Consider the following 19,648-nt stretch of genomic DNA (forward strand, 5'->3'; position numbering starts at 1 on the left):
CGCCCTGCCCTACGGCAACAAGCCGAAGGTTCCGCCTGGATGTGGGCAGATCACCGCCAGAGGGAGTGATAGAGATGGACTCAGCTGCAGGTCTGAAATAATCCCAACGGGGATGCAAACAGATACATTTTAAAAAAAATTTGCAGATCACACACAGGACGTAAATTTCTCTGAAAATTTATGCTTCTATTCAGCAAATGACAAATATACGAGGGAAAAGGTGTAGAAAGTTTTTGAATGGAGGATGTGTGTAACCTCAATATTTCACGAGCAATACTCAGGAGGTATAAATGCATGAGGAAACTCTAAAAATACCAGACCATTTCTCACTTAAACTATTGCAAACGATTCAAATAGATAAACATCTTAATAGCAGAAATATTAATTTGCAGAAGACTATTCAGCCCATCATGTCTGCACCTATCCAATTGAACCTGACTCCAGCACATTTTCAGGCAGTGTATTCCATACCCTAACAATTCGTTGTGAAAAGTTTGTTTTTCCTCTTGCATATTTTGCCTAACACTTTCAATCTTCGCCCTCTTGTTCCTTTTTTTAGAATGGGAATAGCTTCTCCCTATTTACTTTAGCCAGACTACTCATGGTTTTGAAAACCTCTATTAAATATTCTCGAGCAGTTGAACAGTGCCAATCTTTGCAATCTATTCAATCAATGTTAAACCCTTGACTTTTATCCACATTCAAGTGTCACAGAAAGGTATTCTCTTGGAGCAGAGATATCATACCCTTGCATTATGCAGTTAAAACTTTACTGGTTTGACACTAATGTAATGCCCAGTAGGAAATGAAAAGAACTCATAATTTTTGAAAATCACACAGCACCAGGTTATAGTCCAACAGGTTTAATTAGAAGCACTAGCTTTCGGAGCACCGTTCCTTCCACCTGATGAACTATAACCTGGTGCTGTGTGATTTTTAACTTTGTACACCCCAGAAAATCACACAGCACCAGGTTATAGTCCAACAGGTTTAATTAGAAGCACTAGCTTTCGGAGCACCGTTCCTTCCACCTGATGAAGGAGCGGCGCTCTGAAAGCTAGTGCTTCCAATTAAACCTGTTGAACTATAACCTGGTGCTGTGTGATTTTTAACTTTGTACACCCCAGTCCAACACCGGCATCTCCAAATCATAATATTTGGTAAGATTATATTTTCATTACGATTTCCTTTTTAAATTTTTTGTGAAAACTGCCAGATTCTTAAAATGACTTCTATAATCACATGACATGAATTATTGGTACTCTCCAGAACTTCCTGCAAGTCAAAGCCAGCTGCATAATTCACACCTTTCCTATTCTGGAAACTTTCCCTGATATCTGTTGTGACTAAATTGAGCTGAAGAGAAATTTCCTCACCCAGAGTGTGGTGAGCCTGTTGCATTTTCTACCACAGAAAGCAGTTGAGGCCAAAACAGGGAATGTTTTTAAGAATGATACAGTTCTTAATTCTAAAGGAATCAAACGGTATGGAGACAAAGTGGAAACAGTATACTGAGTTGGATGATCAGCCATAATCACATAGATTGGCAGAATAGGCAAATGGCCTACACCTGCTCCTCTTTTCTATGTTCTACATTTCAATGATTAGACACATCACAACTTCCATAAACTCAAACACAAGACAAAGGAATTACAAACAATTATTGTAATAAAGACAGAATATATAGATGCTTTAAATCTGAAATATACAGAACACTGGAGAAACTCAGCAGATCTGAAAGCATTGGTGGAGAACAGTAAGTTCTGAAGAAGTCACATTGGACTCGAAACATTAACTCTGTTTAACTTTCCACAGATGATATCCGACCTACGGAGCTTTTCCAGCAATGGCAAGCATTTAAGGAGGTAACTCATGACTCTCAGCAAAATACATCACTGTAAGAAGAAGAGATTCTAAAGGAGGAATAAACTATCCATGGCCAACTAAGAAAGTTAAGGAAAGTATTAAGTTGAAAAAGAAAAGCAGATAATGCGTGCAAAGACTGGGATAAATGCAGATTTCAGCAAAGGAGTACTAAAGAGATAATAAAGCCAGAGAAAATAAATTATGAGGGCAAACAATCAATGCTGGCACCACAATGGTTGATGATATACATTCATAATTTGGAGAAAGAAAGTGAATGTACAGTAGCCAAATTTGCAGATGACACAAAGATAGGTGAAAAGGTAAGTTACAGGAGGGATATAGTTTAAATAGAGGAATGGTAAGTGAAATAAATGGGCAAAAAGTTGGCAAATGGAGTATAATATGAAGTTTGTTTGAAGTTGTTTATTTTGGAAGAGAGAAAAAAGGAACAGTATTATTTAAATGAAGAAAAACTGACAGCTTGGAGACTTGGAGGTACTTCTGTACAAAATACAGAAAGTTAGTGGTCAGGTGCAGCAGGTAATCAGGACAGCTAGTGGAATGTTGGTCCTTATTTCATAGAGTTTGGAGTATAGTGCTGGGAAGTCTTACTGCAACTGTATAAGGTGTTGGTGATACCACATCTGGAATACTGAGAGCAGTTTTGTTTCCCTTCTTTAATGAGGGATATCATTTTAATTGGAAGCAGGTCAGAGAAGGTTTACAAGAATGATCCTTACTATGAAATAATTGTCTTATGAGCAAAGGCTAACCAGGTTGGGATTCTGTTCAGTGGAGTTTAAAAGAATGGGAGGTGATCTCATGGAAACATATAAAATTATTCAGAGACTTGACAGGGTAAATGCTGAGAGCTTGTTTCCCCTCTTGGGAGAGTCAAGGTTCAGAGGGCATAGTCTCAGAATAAAGGGTGCCAATTTGAGACTGACATGAGGAAAAATTTCTTCTCTGAGTTGAAAGTCTATGGAATTTCTTGCCACAGAGAGCTAGGGACAGAGTTTCGTGTATGTTTAAAGTCAAGATAGATAGGTTCTTAATCAGTAGGGAAATCAAGAGTTACAAGAAAATGCAGGAAAATAGAAATGAAAAATGTGGGATCAGCCATGATCCTATTGAATGGCGGAGCAGGCTCTGAACAGCCTACTCCTGTCCTTTTTCTTATGGTTTTATGGATTTTAGCTATTGCAGCCATCAAAAAGGTAAATAAAACATTAAAATTTTGTATTAAATGTGACTTGTCTAACATGCCAAGCTTGTATACAATATTTCATATCCAATGGGTGGCACTGTGGCACAGTGGTTAGTACTGCTGCCTCATAGCGATAGAGACCTGGGTTAAATTCCCACCTCAGGCAACTGACTGTGTGGAGTTTGCACATTCTCCCCGTGTCTGCGTGGGTTTCCTCCCACAGTGCAAAAATGTGCAGGTTAGGTGAATTGACCATGCTAAATTGCCTGTAGTGCTAGGTGCAGGGGTAAATGTAGGGGAATGGGTCTGGTTGGGTGTGCTTCAGCGGGTCGGTGTGGACTTGTTGGGCTGAAGGGCCTGTTTCCACACTGTAAGTAATGTAATTTCATGAGATACAAAAGTAGGTTCTACACTGGAAAATTGGTCTAAAATATGCAAGAAGTTCAAACGCCCAGAGAAACCCATCATGCTCCACAGCAGTATATGAGGAAGAGTCAACCAAGGAACATGTGAAAAAACTTTTCTAAAGTTCCATCTGTGGCATGTAAACATTTCAAGGAAGTCTAAGAGGTTGTCAAATAGTTATAGGCCCCAAAGAGTACATTTGGTCAATTTGGCACAATATATGGACACTCTCAGAATGAGGAGTAACAACATGAATTATCTGCTAAACTAACACTGATACATGTACAAGTAACATCCCATTAACTAACTTACATGAAATATACTCAGGAATCCACACATGGTAAGCTAAATACTTGTTTCAGGTTCAATGTTCCAAGCATTGGCATTATCCATATCAAATGTTAATATGGCACTGGGATGGACTTCTGAAAATGTTTATGTTGTTGAAACAGTTTGTCCAGTTGTCATTAGTATACCAGCACAGATCTGTATATCATTTTGAACTACCAGTGGGTCAAGGAATGGCAGATGGAGTTTAATTTAGATAAATGCGAGGTGCTGCAGTTTGGTAAGACAAACCAGTTAATGGTTGGGCCTGTGGGAGTTTGTCAAACAGAGAGACCTGGGGATGCAGGTACATGGTTCCTTGGACGTGGCATCACAGGTTGACGGGGTAGTGAAAAAAGGTGTTTGACATGCTTGCCTTAATCTGTCAGAGCATTGAGTACAGGGGTTGGGACATCAGGTTATAGCTGTATAAGGCCATATTTGGAGTACTGCGTGCAATTCTGGTCACCATGCTGTAGGAAGAGGGTTGGAATGTTACAGAGACTGGAAGGTTTGAGACATAGAACGTTCAGGGGAAAGTGAACTAGCCATTTGGATACAGAACTGGCTCAAAGGTAGAAGAGAGAGGGTGGTGGTGGTGGAGGGTTGTTTTTCAGACTGGAGGCCTGTGACCAGTGGAGTGCCACAAGGATCGGTGCTGGGTCCTCTACTTTTTGTCATTTATATAAATGATTTGGATGCGAGCATAAGAGGTACAGTTAGTAAGTTTGCAGATGACACCAAAATTGGAGGTGTAGTGGACAGTGAAGAGGGTTACCTCAGATTACAACAGGATCTGGACCAGATGGGCCAATGGGCTGAGAAGTGGCAGATGGAGTTTAATCCAGATAAATGAGAGGTGCTGCATTTTGGGAAAGGAAATCTTAGCAGGATTTATACACTTAATGGTAAGGTCCTAGAGAGTGTTGCTGAACAGAGACCTTGGGGTGCAGGTTTATATCTACCTGTGACTCCACTTTCAAGGAGCTATGACTCTAAGAAACAGAAGAGGCAATGTAAAATGAGACTGGTAGTAAACATAAAAGGGAGTCACAAATTCCTTAATCAGCATATATAGTAAGAGTAGTAAAGAAAACTGGGTAGATTGAGACTAAAAAAGTATATTTGCATTGGAGCAGAGAGTATTGCTCAAGTATTTAAATATGTAGTTCACATATCTCATTACAAAGGAAGATGATACTACCAGATAAGAACAGAGCTGGTTGAGATACTAGATGGGCTTCAGAACTTAAAAATGTATAAGTTTATAGAGGTTGGTTGTGCTTCAAGGCTATTTTAGAAGGGATGCATCTAAGGATACTGTGAAGGGAGAAAATTATGAATGTAGTGGCTATAATCGTCCTCCCACTCCTAGGTACAGAGTTGGTGCCAGATGATTTGAGAATTGCAAGAATCTCACTTGTGTTCAAAAACCGGTGGAGGACTAAACCCAACAATGACACGTCAGTTTAATCTCAGTAGTAGAAATCTTTCAGAAATGCTAACCACACAAACCACTCTTCAAAACTCCCAATGGCTGAGGTCCAACCTTTCTTTGGAAGAGAAGTCCTTCATTCCATGGATCATTTGAGTGGGTTTTCTCTGAACTGATTCTAATGGATTAATATTAGAATATAAGGAGACTCTTTTACAGTATTCCAGAGTCTCACCAAAGTCCTAGGCATCTGCAGCAGCATGTACATACTTTTATTCCTTGGAGAATAAATGTATACATTCCATCTTCCTTCACGATCATTTGTTGTACCTGAATACAAATCTTGAGAGATTGATGTGCCAGTACACTCAGATCCCTCTTTATCAGAGTTTTGCAGACTTTGTCCATTGATATAATATTCTGTTTCTTTACTCTTCCTCCAAAATGCAAATTTTCCCACATAATAATTGACCAACCATAATCTATTTACATTTTTTTAGACCTTTTGTAATTTTCCTACCTGGAGCCTTTTAGATTAGATTACTTAGTGTGGAAACAGGCCCTTCGGCCCAACAAGTCCACACCGACCCGCCGAAGCGCAACCCACCCATACCCCTGCATTTACCCCTTACCTAACACTACGGGCAATTTAGCATGGCCATTTCACCTGACCTGCACATCTTTGGATTGTGGGAGGAAACCGGAGCTACAATGAAACTAATTGGTGAATATCAGCACCATGCAGCTCCTGAGGGACATGCACAAATTATAAATCAAAAACCTTAATATATCTTTGCATCGAAAAAAATTAGCAAGTACATCTTGATTTCTAGACTAGGTATGTCCTAACCAATCATTAGAACTATATCCCAGGCCACATTTGTATCAAAGTTTATTGGTCTCTCAATTACTTATTAACAATAGAACTTTTGTGTGACAAATGACTATTCCCCAAATTCCCTCTATAAAAAGAACCTGAATTACTCTTAAAAGTCAAATGTCAAGCTTCATTTCTTAAGTTGAGATGGAGGGCAAAACATTTGAGGGGTGTCTTTCTGCTTCTGCAACAGTGATTAGTGAAAAAAGTTAACAGCATTATGTGTGGTATTGCAAAACTAAAGCAGAATGAAAGACATTTTATTCTAGATTTTTATTGTGTTGCAACATAATGTTCAGGCCTCACAAGAAAATGCTTTCAGAGGTTGGATAGCAATCATGTACAAATTATCCTATTTATTCAGGATGCAATAGTAGCCATGTAGGCGTTGATGAGAAAACCTTGCATTGCTGTCCAAATCATTTCAATGAAATCAAAATTGGATTTAAATATGAAAGGAATTTTCACAGCTGTGGTGCACAGCTTCTTTCCTCTCTCTGAACATGTTCATAATTTATGTGGAAATTCAAGGCTTTGCCAACAGCTGCCAGATGACATTACCTGTGAGAATATGATATATCCCAAGAGTTTGGTGACCGTGAGCATTGGGACACAGAAAAATTAGAAAATGCTTCACAAGTTTCATTGTGCCTACCACAGCTGAAATCAGTCATTATTTGCAGCCTGGTTTCAACTTGCTTCCAGGTTCCGCCCTCTACAAATCTTCAACTCTTCCACGAAGTCCAATCTTACATCTATTGTAAAGTGCAGACTACAGGTGATTTCCTGACATGTGTTTGACTTTGATCATCACCCCTACATACCACGCAACTCACTTGTCATCCATGTTTGCAAATTCCTACAACTTGCAAAATTTTTTTTTGTTGAAGATGCTCTACTCCTTTCACTTTGACTTTTTACTGAACTCATCTTTACTCCAATTCGCTCTCCAAAACTCCTTAGCTTTTATGCTGCCTTCTCCGCCTTTACAAAACTATTCATTCTAATCAAGCTCTGTAATTATCTTGTAACTTTCCACTACTTAGCATTTAGCTCCTTACTGTCAAATAGCTTAGATTTTGGAAAATTGAAGGTACTCTGTGTACAATACAAACTATTGTGTACTAATAAAGACATTTCATTAGAAATTGCATGAGCACTGATGTTGAAAATTATAAATTTAAAGTTATGATTAAACCATTTTTGTATTTATTTAATGGCCATAGAGGAATACAAATTTTAAAAACACACATTGCCACCAACATTTTAGCAATAAAAAAAATCTTATTTTAGTATTTATAATGGTACATGTAAATAGCGTATTTGCATTTTTAATATTTGGAGGTCTAATTTAAGACATTTTGCAGTTTACCATAATTATCTTAAATACAGTAAAGGTTTTAATGAAAACATTAAAAACAAAAGTGAATTTTATAGAAACAAAATATTGTATCTCTCAAACAATAAAAAAATTGCATTCATATTTCAGCTTTATTTGCTTGCAGTTATTTAACATGAAGAAGGTACAATGTAATTAGGCTATTTTCCAAAACAAAAACACTAGAGCTGTGACATCAGTATCTGTCTCCTACTTATAATTGCAAAAAAGACCCTGAATCATTATCCTGTATTAAAATATAAATTAAAGCATTTTTACATATGACCATCAACATTATCATGGATTTTAAAAATACATGTAAAACCATAACTGTGCTTCAACTTTCAATGACCCAAATGAACAGCTTGTTTGATGCATTACTGGTAATGTCACTTTTCCAAATTCAGCATATTTAATTCCAATATTAATGCTATTTTGATGTATAAATAGCAATAGATATCTGGTTAGAGAGCAAGTCCTAATTATTAAGACAAATCCCTCAAAAAGAAATAATCAATCATTGCACAGCATATAACAAATGAACATCCAAATATAACTTGTTCTATTTAAGCCAATATACAAAGCTTTAGTAAAACTAAGTATCAAGAATCATTTCAAAAGCTTTTACAAAAGGAGAACATTTATCCTTATTTACAACTCACATTAAAATTTCTTACAACAAAACAAAATTATGGCACAGGTTTATCAAGTTCCAACTTTAAAAACTCTCATTGTGCCTCAGTAAAAGTGTTTGAAACATAGGAAAATATTTGAAACCATGTCATTAGGTTTAGTTTTGGCCCATAAAATTGGCATTATATTTCATGTGATACAATAAATGGCTACACTTTCAGGAAATGAATGTTCAGCTTTAATTTTGCATGAAGTAATTGACAGTAGCTTCAGAAATTGACATTCAGGATCTTTGGTTATCATAGTTGCTGACCATTAGCTTGATGTGAGACAACTTCAACTTAAGTTGCTTGCATTGCTTCTTCTTTGCCCTAAAATCAGCAGACTGAAGAAAAATGAAAAATAAATATCTGAATATCTGAAACATGTTAGAATAAAATTAACTGAGGATGATCATGATCTTCCAAAAATCTTAGAATATTCTAAGATTAGAATATATAGTCAGATAACCAAATAAACTGGCGAACTGAATGCTTAAAATCTAGTTCAATGTTAGTTAGAAAATTGCCTAGCACAGATTGAGCTCATTCTTATAGGATCTCTTCATTGCTTGCAGTCAACTCAGTTTGTATGCAAATATGCAATACTAAACAGTCTATGCCACTACCAAACTGACAATCATACTTGGAAAATTAGAGAATTTCTCGTTAAGGTAATTTGTTGAAGACGACAACAAAATGTCTGACCTAAGCTTTGGGTAGTTCTTGTTGACATACAAAAAGTAGAGAAGTTAAATTTATTAAAAGCATTGACATTCTTCACCCTAAGCAGCAAGAATATTCAGTGGTCATCATTGAATATCAAATCAATTGGACTGAATGATGTTACTGAAGATTGTGTTACCATAATTCTCAATAATAGATCTAATGGAAAGCTACAATGGTTTTATTTTAAAAAACTTCTCCAATATATTTGTCATCTGTTTACTTTTCTAATCCAATGTGTAAAAAGAAAAGTAGCAAGAATGCTGCTTTTGGAAGCTTTGAACTAAGGAAGCACAGCAGCAGAAAGTCGTAACCCTCTCTAATTTAATTGCTACATTTAGCTGGAAGAAAACATGCATCAATAGGAGAGGCACACAGACAAATAACATCTCCCTCATCTCTGATTGCAATGACTAGCCATTTTCACATTAGATAGTAATCTTCACTATCTTTAACTATGAAATAATTTCATTGACACAACAAGCTTAGTAAGAGCAGGCAACTAGTAATATAAAGGAAATGGCAGAATAATTATTATTAGGTAGTTAAAGGCCTCAAAAGTTCCAGAGCAGCAACTTGAAGCGTCCTTGCCACCAATATTTCTCCATTGCCCAGGTGATTTCAAAACAAAGTGTACAAAGTTGGACTGAATGTGGTAATAAGGTCTCAAATCATAAAGATGTACAGCAAGGAAACAACACTTTAGTCTAACTTGTCCATGTCGACCAAATTACCTAAATTAATCTAATGTAATTTGCCAGTATTTGGCCCATATTCTCCTGAAGCCTTACTATTCATGTACTCATCTAGATGCTTTTTACATGTTGTAATTGTAGCAGGCTTCACCACATCCTCTGGGAGTTCATTCCAGACATGCATCACCCTCTCCAAGAAAGATTTGCCCCTTAGGTCCCTTTTAAATTTTTCCCCTCTCACCTTAAACCTAGACCCTCTAGTTCAGGACTCTCCTACCTTGGGGAAAAGACTTTTGTTATTCACCCTATTCTTGTCCATCATGATTTTATAAACCTCTACAATGTCATCCCTCAGCCTCCAACAGTCCCCAGAAAATAGCCCCAACCTATTCAGCCTCTCCCTACAGCTCAAACCCTCTAATTCTGGCAACGTCCTTCCTATAGCAGGAAGATCAAAATTGAATGCAGTATTACAAGTGGCCTAAGCAATGTCCAGTACAGTTGCAACATGACCTCCCAACTTCTATACTTAATGCATTGACCAATAAAGGCAAGCATACTAAACACCTTCTTCTATCTTTTTACCTGCAACTCCTCTGTCAACAACTATCAACCTGCACTTCAAGGTCTCTTTGTTCAGCAACACCTCTAGGACTTACCATTAAGTGTATAAGTCCTGTCCTGATTTGTCTTACCAAAATGCAGTACTTCATGTTTATCTAAATTAAACTCCATCTGCCTCTCCTCAGCCCATTTGCCCATCTGATCAAAGTCCTGTTGTACTGTGAGATAACCTTTTCATTGTCCACTACACCATCAACTTTGGTGTCATCTGTAAACGTACTGACCATATTTCATATTCACATACTAATCATTTATATTAAATAACAAAAAGTAGTGGACCCAGCACCAGCTCACAAAGTTTCCTCTATGTATTAATCATTTGTTGGAGAGGCTTACCAAGGAAAATTAACTGAATACTTAAAATACTGTTCTAGTAAAATACCACAAGAGTGAATATTCTATGTACAGAGTAAGAGTAAATTCAACGTAATAGAATTATTTAAAGTAATAATGTATTTAAATTTTAGACTACTCACATTCTTCACTTCTTTCAGTCTATTATATTCAGCAGCAACGATCTGAAAATAGAGGTGGAAAAGCAACATTAGCAAACAGTAATAATTAACTCACCCTATCTCATTGCACAATTTCAGATTTAGTAAAGACTGCTCTCTGGTCAGCTTCAGAAGGTGCTGTTCTAAGAAACTATCCTGAAAATATGTGATGAATTCCTCAGAAGCCACCTTTGTCCAATGTGATTAGAGCTTTTCAAAATGGTGTAGCAATAATAATTCTTAACATTATACTCCACTGTATGCAGTGTGATTATATTTGTGGTTCCAGCCACCACATCCAGAATGGCCCCGTGCATTTATAATTTCTTATTTCTCCCTAAATTGTTTCCATATCTTGGATTCCCTCCACTTAGGTCATCTCTCTATTATGCTAATACTATTATAAACTAACAAGTAATGTTCCATCATTTTCTAGTTTTGATTGTTATTTTCCCAAAACCTTCTGGAAAACATGCACCGGAATCAGGGTGGATGTGATTCCTAAATGTCCTATACCCATCAAGAGTCAGATCCCACTCAGTGTCATCCTGCAGCCATGACTCTGGAATGATTATACTATGTTCAGTTCCATTCATGCTTTCAGTCACAGTTTTGTTTTGAATGTGACATGCAATCAAACATATTCCCTTTAGTTCTATCCTTTCACTCTTTTAAATTCTAATTTATCTGTTTATTGATTCTTAGATGAGTACATCTGCTCACTTCTATCATGATCTGTTTATTCTTCCTCATATTTCTCTTTGGCATTGGCTCTTAAGTTTTCTTTTACGAGTGTCCGTGACAAGGCCAGCATTTATTGCCCATTTCTATTTCCTTGTTCTTCTAAATGGTCATAGGTTTGGAAGGTATAGAAGGAGCCTAGGTGAATTCCTGCAGTGTATCTTGTACTTGGCACAAACTACTGATACTAAGCTTCAATGGTGGAGGGAACGGATGTGGTGCCAATCAGTGGGCTGTTCTGTTCTTGATGGTGTCAAATTTCTTCAATGTTGTTGAAGCTGCACTCATCCAGGCAAGTGGGGAGTATTCCATCACACTCCTGACTTATGCCTTATAGATGGTGGACAGGAGGGGGACACTTACGTTATTGTGCTATGCCATGGAGTGTAAAATGTGAGCTTCCACTCATGATTTCCACGTGAAACTCCTGCTCAAGTTCATGTTTCACAAAATTGAACATTTATAAGAATTCTCTGGATCCCCCAATGGTTTATGTAGCAAAAACAGTACTATAACAAGTTAAAGGAAATTAATGTGTCCATACTCTCAGAATACACTCCATTTCCTGAAAGAAATCAGGGATGGATATGATTGAATTTGGTTAATAATGCCCCTCTCTCCCATGTCCATCACTGAACAGCATGGAAGAAGAATGGCTACTTGAGCATTCAATGTTCACGTATCCCAATAAATTTGCATCTTTAGACAGCTTCCATTTACATACAAGCCCTTCTGTCAATATTTTGTGATGAAACACAGATGTAGTAAATAGATAGATCTCTGCCTCTCTCTGGAATTAACTATTTCTGTCAGTTTTTGTTCACATTATGTATATACCACTAAGTTTCCCTCTTACAAGGACCTAAATAATTAAATATTTAGTTAAAATACCACCAACATTTAAATTAGATTTCCCATAGTATGGAAACAGGCCATTTGACCCAAAAGTTCACACCAACCCTCCAAAGAGTAACCCACCCAAACCTATTCCCCTACCCTATATTTGCCCCGACTAACACTACGGGCAATTTAGCATGACCAATTCACCTGACCTGCACATCTTTGGACTGTGGGAGGAAACCGGAGTACCTGGAGGAAACCCACGCAGAAAAAGGGAGAATGTGCAAACTCCACACAACAGTTGCTCGAGGCAAGAATTGAACCCGGATCCCTGGCGCTGTGAGGCAGCAGTGCTAACCACGGAGACATCGTGCCACCCTAAACTTAGTGCCAAGTTTGGAAAACTCAAGACAAACCACACAAACAGCACTTGGACTTTTTTTTTATTAAAAAGTTTTGTGTATGTTGTGAGGTGTGCCTTAATTTGATGCTTCGATAAATTGAGCCCAACGAGCCTTTCTGAAGACTCCACTTAAAAGTTATCTCATAGTATTTGCTGATCATGGTACAAAGCAAAAGCTTGTTCTCAAGAACAACAGGAATTGACAAGAAAATTACTACTCTCTTCTTGTACAGTACAACAGCAGACTTACTCGAGAGTATAAAGACCGAGGCACAAGGTCAAAGCACAAATCATCTAAGCAACAGCTCAAAAAGTGCATTAGTATTGAACATGTTACATGCTAGTCTCGGTTAGGAAATGGAGTGTATTCTGAGGGTATGGACACATTAACTTCCTTTACATTTAGCTGTACCACACTATTATAAAAAAAGAGAATATCTCAAGTACCTATGGATTTTTTTCAATGCCCCATCATAGATTCAAAACATACCTGGTACTGCTCATCATCCTCAGTTTCATCAATCTCCTTGTCCAACTGGGAAAACTGCTTGTTAACGTCATCAATTTCAGCCTGTAAGCGTTTGTACTGCTGATGATCATTGTCAAACTCCCTCTTGTAATCTTGTCTCTGTTGGTCTGAAGTGATAGGTGGGTATTGACTGCAAAAGAAGTTCAATATTAATTAATACAACTGTTTCACGGAAATGAAGATAAATTCTTTCATTGGCAAAATGGCATCAAAAACTTTTTAAAAACCTTTCCAAATCATCTTCATCCAGTTCATCACAGGATTCTGCTCCAGTTGTGTAGTCTGTGTCACAGTCCTCATTCTCTGGTCTTTTTGCTCTTCCTGGCCTCCTCTTCCTAGGCGGCCTCCTTCGTGATGGTTTACTTTCATCCGACTCTCTGCTTGATGAATGTTGACCTGGCTGCTCATGCATGAGCGGAACTGAAACTTCAGGGACACTGCAGGAAAAGATGCAAGACAGACCAGTCAAAATCTACGCCAACCAGCATTCTCCTCCTTGAGCAGATTGGTTTGCAGCATTCAACACGCTATTGTATTTGGGATCCACGGAGATTGATGACAAAATGATCTCAGTGTAAAATTTGTTCCAGATTAGATTCACCGAACACTAAATGTGAACGATGTTTATTTCTTCACAGCTGCTGCCAGACCTGCTGAGGTTTTCCAACACTTCTGTTTTGATTTTGTATGCACACTGCCTTCAGGAAAACAAATGACTCACAAAAGGGGTAATAATTCTATATCCATATCAAGGCTTCAAGACCTTACTAGTAAACTGTACTACAATGTTAATTGTACTCAGGAGATGGTGGAAGAAAGAATAAATTGTCTTTGGACAATTTTAAGGAACAGTTTATTAAAACACACACACACACAATTTTGCAATACCAGGACTCAAGAGAGAAGTGGATGAGATCATCTTGTTTATACTTCTGAGCTCTTAAATTACAAACAAGCCAGTAAACATATAATGTAAAAAGAATGGACTAAAATTACAGGCACTGCATTGTAATGTTAACCAAGGAAACTGAAGCATTCTGTACTTACTGTGCTGGTCGGACATTATCAGACCAGGCCCTTGTATCTCCATTGGGCTCATAGTTTGCACCATTCAGTGAACCATTAGGTTTATAAGGGTATCCTTCTTCTACTAATTCTTCAGGAACCCCAGACACATTGTTCACCTTGAATGGAAAGGAAAGTAAATGTTAAATTAAAATGTGACCATTTTGACATTTATACAACATTTAAGTTCTTTTATATTTAGTATTTCCTTGATCACATCTTATTTTTGATCACTTGGCACCACTACTGCATCGCTGGACAAATAATCACCACTTACTTCCCACCACCTATAGTAGCCTGCCATGACTGACCGCCCAGATTTGAGAAATAAGCAGAATATTTTTATCCATACTCCAACCACAATATTATTCAGTGGACCACAAATTAAATATGCTTTCTTTTAAAATAGTAGACACATCTTGTTTGCCCCTAGAATGCAGCTCATCATCTTTATTCTCTACTTTTACTAAATTGTGCTCCACTGAAATGAAGAACTGGGATAATTTAACAGATCTTTATGTAGGGACAGTCTCCGATTTGCAAATGGGTTTCATACTTGAGACCATTCACAAGTTGCTTTGTATGCAAGTCAGAACAATATAAAATAGTACAGGAAACATTCATATGTTGGGATTTTTAAAATTATACCTCTGAATGGGATCATGTATGTAAGTACAAGATTCAAAAATTGGGTACCCCCTGTACAAATGTGCACACATACATCATCTTCTTACACCAGAAGATGGTTCACTGAATGGGCCAAACAATGAGCCCAATGGAGAAAACAGGATGTGATCTGATAATGTCCGCTTTGGCAGATGGATTGTTCAGAAGTATACGTACCCCTTCCAAGATCTCAAAGTGTCCCCCTCCTGCACATTCCCAACAAAGTCTCTCCATCTATTTGAGACCTTTCTGGATGAGCCTTTTCTATTTTGGTTCGTTACAAGGTAGTCTCCCATGGTTCAGTGGGTATGCTCTAGCTTTTTAGAAGAGATGCTTTGAGGACACCAGAAAGCATTTTGCTGTCTTCCGAGGAAACTGTGCCATGACCACGTTCACAGCAAAAATGTTGCTTTGGGAGTCTAGTTTCAGATATCCAATTTACATGTCTTGGCTAGCAGAGCTGGTTTTGAATGATTAATATTGCCATGCTGTGCAAATTGTTTTGGGAGAGGTTGTTGCAATTGAACTGCTTTGAGGTGCCCATTATCAGAGCATGAAGTAGTGAGGGAATCACTGCTGCTTAGTGAACTATGGCTGTATCTTTTTTTATATCCTAGAGCGGTTTGGCCTGGGTGAAGTGTTTACTAGATGGGTAAGGGTCCTTTACACTGATCCTCTGGCGGCAGTTCTCACTAATGGTCTAAGGTCTGATAATTTTAACATTGGTAGGGGAGTTTGCCAAGGCTGTCCCCTCTCACCTTGGCTCTTCAATTTGGCGATTAAGCCACTGGCAGAGGCTATTCATTGGAATCCTAATATAGCTGTCCCAAAGGTAGGGTCAAACATGCATAAGATCACATTATATGCGGATGATGTTCTCATTTTTCTTTTGAGCCCGGCCGTTTCGGTGTCCCAGTTGATACAATGTATTAATTCATTTGGCTTTTTCACAGGTTACAAGATCCAATTTTTCAAAATCAGAGGCTATGCCTATAGGAGTTTTAGGGGAATACCGGACGTTGAAGGTGGGTTCCCCTTTAAGTGGACACAGGGAGGCTTTCTTTATTTGGGCCTCTCTGCTACCTCTACTTTTGATAAGTTATTCAAACCTAATTTTGTTCATTTGTTTGACAAGATTAACCAAGACCTTCAAAGATGGGGGGGGGCGCGGGGGGTGCCTTCCAATATCATGGCTCAGCGGAGTTGCTCTATTAAAATGAATATTCTTCCTCATTTATTATATCCTCTGCGGATGCTTCCCTTGCTTTTTCCTGGACAAACATTTCAGAAATTAAATGATTGGTTTAGTTCTTCTATTTGGTGCCATAAGCAGCCTCTTATCAAGCTTACAAAATTGCAAATGTCCCGAGGTTAGGAGGAGTGGATCTCCCAGATGTCAGAAGATATCAATTGAGCTCCCTTTTACCTTTTGAGAGTGATTGGGCCTGTGAGGACTCTGCTTCGATATGGTTGGACATTGAGGTCTCCCAGACAAACTGCCCTCTTATTAACCTGTTGTTTCTGGACAAAATGAAGATGGATTGCAGCAATGTTCTGCAACTAATAGTTACTAACACTGTAAAAGCGTGGGAGGGCAATGAGACAGATGGAGGGTAATATGTCTAAAATATCTTTCCATACTGCCATAGTCGGTATGCCTGGTTTCTGGCCAGGGACAATGAATCCCAGGTTTAAGTCCTGGGCGGATAGGGGAGTCTATCGTTTGGGTGACCTGTTTGAAGATGAAACATTAATGTCATTTGATCAAAAAACTTAAGCATGGATTATCGAGCTGGGACCTCTTCTATTTTTTTTCAAATCAGAGATTTTATCCAAAAAGAGACTAAGCTTCAGGCGAAGAGCACTCTTTCAGTGAGTACTCTCTATCATTTGTTGCGGGGAGGTTCCTCGGGTGACATTGAGTGATTACAGGAGGTCTGGGAGAGTGTGTCAGGGATGGAGATCACTCCGGAAACTTGGGAGGACATTTGAGAGAGTGTCAGGAAGATTTCAATATGCTATGCAGTTAAAGATTCTTGATAGAGCTCATCTGGCCCCAGATTGTCTTGCAAAATTTAAGCAGAGTGTAACTTAAATGTGCCCCAAATGTAAAATAAATAGATACCCTCATTCACTGAATGTGGCCCTGCCACGGGCTCCGTATATATTGCAGCGCTGTGGCAGGAGTAAGAGAGAGGGTCTTGGGGACCAAAGTCAAGGTCGACCCGGTTTCCCTTCTCCTGGGTTTGCCAAAATTATCTTCCTTTAATGTATGTGGGAGAAAACTTTTTAGCATCCTCAATTTTTGTGCAAGGAAGAACATTCTGATGTGCTGGGTGTCAGAAAAACCCCTGTCAGGGTGGCAGAAGGTAAACACATTCCTTTGTACTTTTTAAAGTTTGTGAGAAGATTTGTAGCTCGTGTGCTCGTTGCTGTGGTTCTGTTCGCCGAGCTGGAAGTTTTTGTTGCAAACGTTTCGTCCCCTGTCTAGGTGACATCCTCAGTGGTTGGGAGCCTCCTGTGAAGCGCTTCTGTGGTGTTTCCTCCAGCATTTATAGTGGCCTGTCCCTGCCGCTTCCGGTTGTCAGTTTCAGCTGTCCGCTGTAGTGGCCGGTATATTGGGTCCAGGTCTATGTGTTTGTTGATGGAGTTTGTGGATGAGTGCCATGCTTCTAGGAATTCCCTGGCTGTTCTTTGTTTCGCTTGCCCTATAATGGTAGTGTTGTCCCAGCCAAATNNNNGTGGCTGTTGGTTTGTGTGCTGTTATAAGTCCTAGTGGTCGCAGTAGTCTGGCTGTCATTTCAGAGATGTTCTTGATGTATGGTAGTGTGGCTAGTCCTTTGGGTTGCGGCATGTCCTCGTTCTGTTGTCTCTCCCTTAGGCATCTGATGATGAAATTGCGAGGATATCTGGAAGCAGCGGGGACAGGCCACTATAAATGCCGGAGGAAACACCACAGAAGCACTTCACAGGAGGCTCCCAACCACTGAGGATGTCACCTAGACAGGGGACGAAACGTTTGCAACAAAAACTTCCAGCTCGGCGAACAGAACCACAGCAACGAGCACACGAGCTACAAATCTTCTCACAAACTTTAAAAAGTACAAAGGAATGTGTTTACCTTCTGCCACCCTGACAGAGGAAACACCACAGAATCGCTCCTTTGTACTTTGTTACAAATACGGTGCACCAGAAAACAGAATTTCTTTTAAGACATAGCAGCCCTTTTTGATTTATTTAGAAGCAGGTCTGTCTGCCATTTTAATTAGGGCTTTTGTCCAGCCATGGTGGTTTGATTTAATAAGCTTAATGTCCTGAGATGAAGAATTTTGAGCAAACGTGGCTTTAATAATTGATGCTCTCAAAGGTTGAGTGTTGAGGTCTTATATGCTGAGCAGCATTATTTATTTATTGATGTGTGATGAGTGTAGATGAGAGTTCTTTTGTACAGTAGTATAGTAGTTGGTTTATTGTTTAATGTAGTTATGTTTTTGTTATAATGTTATATTTTCATATTTTGTAATTTTAATATTTTGTAAAGAAAAGTTTTCAATAATTTTTTTTAATTTCAATGCACAAATGTGTATATGTATACACAACCGAAACAATCAATGGGCTTCAGAACTTTCTACAATCCTGATTTCAAACCAGAGTTGGGAATCATCTCTTTCACAAGAATACTCTATCATATTGGAAGGCCAACTTGATTGTACTGGATACCAGAGGTTAGACTTGAAGAGGTGTGTGCAGAATGAGGTCATTTGGTCTATCAAGTCTGCTCTGACATTCAATCATGGCTGAAATGTTTCTCAACTCCATTGTTCTGCCCTTCCCCATAACACCTAATATCCTTATTAATCAAGAACCTATTTAAAGAGACTGAATGACTTGGCCGCAACAGCCTTCTGCAACAAGTTGCAGAGAATCACCACTCTCTGCCTGAAGAAATTCCTCATGTCAGTTCCGAAGTGTTCGGACTTCACTCTGAGGCTGGGTCACCAACTCCTAATCTCTCCTACTAGTGGAAACATCTTCTCCACATTCACTCAATCCAGGTTGTTCACTATCCTGTAAGTTTCAGTCAGACTACCCCCTCATCCATCGTGTACAGACCCAGAGTTCTCAACCCTTCCTCATATGACAAGCTCTTCATCCCCAGCTCCCCTGGACCCCATCCAAGATCAGCACATCCTTCCTTAGATATGGGTTGAAAAAAATGTGGAGAAATAATTGAGAACTCATGGTTAGGTGACACCAAGCTCTTTTCCATACCATCCTGTCAGGAGATTAGAATTTCAGTAACGTGAACTGCAAGTACAATTGCTTGGGGTAATGCCATGTAACGTAACCATTCTTTTCTGGTTGGTGGAAGGGACAGGATACACAGACATAATGGAGAGAAGTAGCAAAGGGAATGTCAATTGCATTTTAAATTCTTCCTTCCAAAAGCTTACGGTGCTTTGTGACTTAATTTTTAAGTCATTTTCTTTCAGGATTCATCCATGATTAATGTTTCAACAGTGTACAAGCATAATAAGAAACTCATACATTATACCCATGTGCGTTTGTAATCTCGAGCACTTACATTTTATAAATTACAGGCCTCTTCTCTTTCAGGACTGGTAAGCTTGGTGTACTTAACAACAAAAAGGTACAATGGCCATAGAGGAAATGCAACAAATGTCTACCAAACTAATTT

At 38.6% G+C, this 19,648-nt stretch overlaps 1 protein-coding gene across 3 annotated transcripts in view; it reads right to left on the reverse strand.

The window, feature by feature from the left end:
- Positions 1 to 7,589: 7,589 nt before the first annotated feature.
- The window catches only part of oclnb (occludin b), a 33,319-nt gene continuing 21,260 nt past the window's right edge, over positions 7,590 to 19,648 (reverse strand). For all 3 annotated transcript variants that reach the window (XM_043707943.1, XM_043707936.1, XM_043707953.1), the window contains exons 5-9: positions 14,266 to 14,402; positions 13,446 to 13,655; positions 13,180 to 13,348; positions 10,688 to 10,729; positions 7,590 to 8,513 (exon numbers count right to left, since the gene is read on the reverse strand). In XM_043707943.1, the coding sequence (XP_043563878.1) occupies positions 8,412 to 8,513; positions 10,688 to 10,729; positions 13,180 to 13,348; positions 13,446 to 13,655; positions 14,266 to 14,402 (660 nt within the window). In that variant the 3' untranslated portion in view covers positions 7,590 to 8,411. The remainder of the gene's footprint in view (positions 8,514 to 10,687; positions 10,730 to 13,179; positions 13,349 to 13,445; positions 13,656 to 14,265; positions 14,403 to 19,648) is intronic.

This window comes from Chiloscyllium plagiosum, chromosome 2 (assembly GCF_004010195.1).
Source record: "Chiloscyllium plagiosum isolate BGI_BamShark_2017 chromosome 2, ASM401019v2, whole genome shotgun sequence".
Lineage (NCBI taxonomy): Eukaryota > Metazoa > Chordata > Chondrichthyes > Orectolobiformes > Hemiscylliidae > Chiloscyllium > Chiloscyllium plagiosum.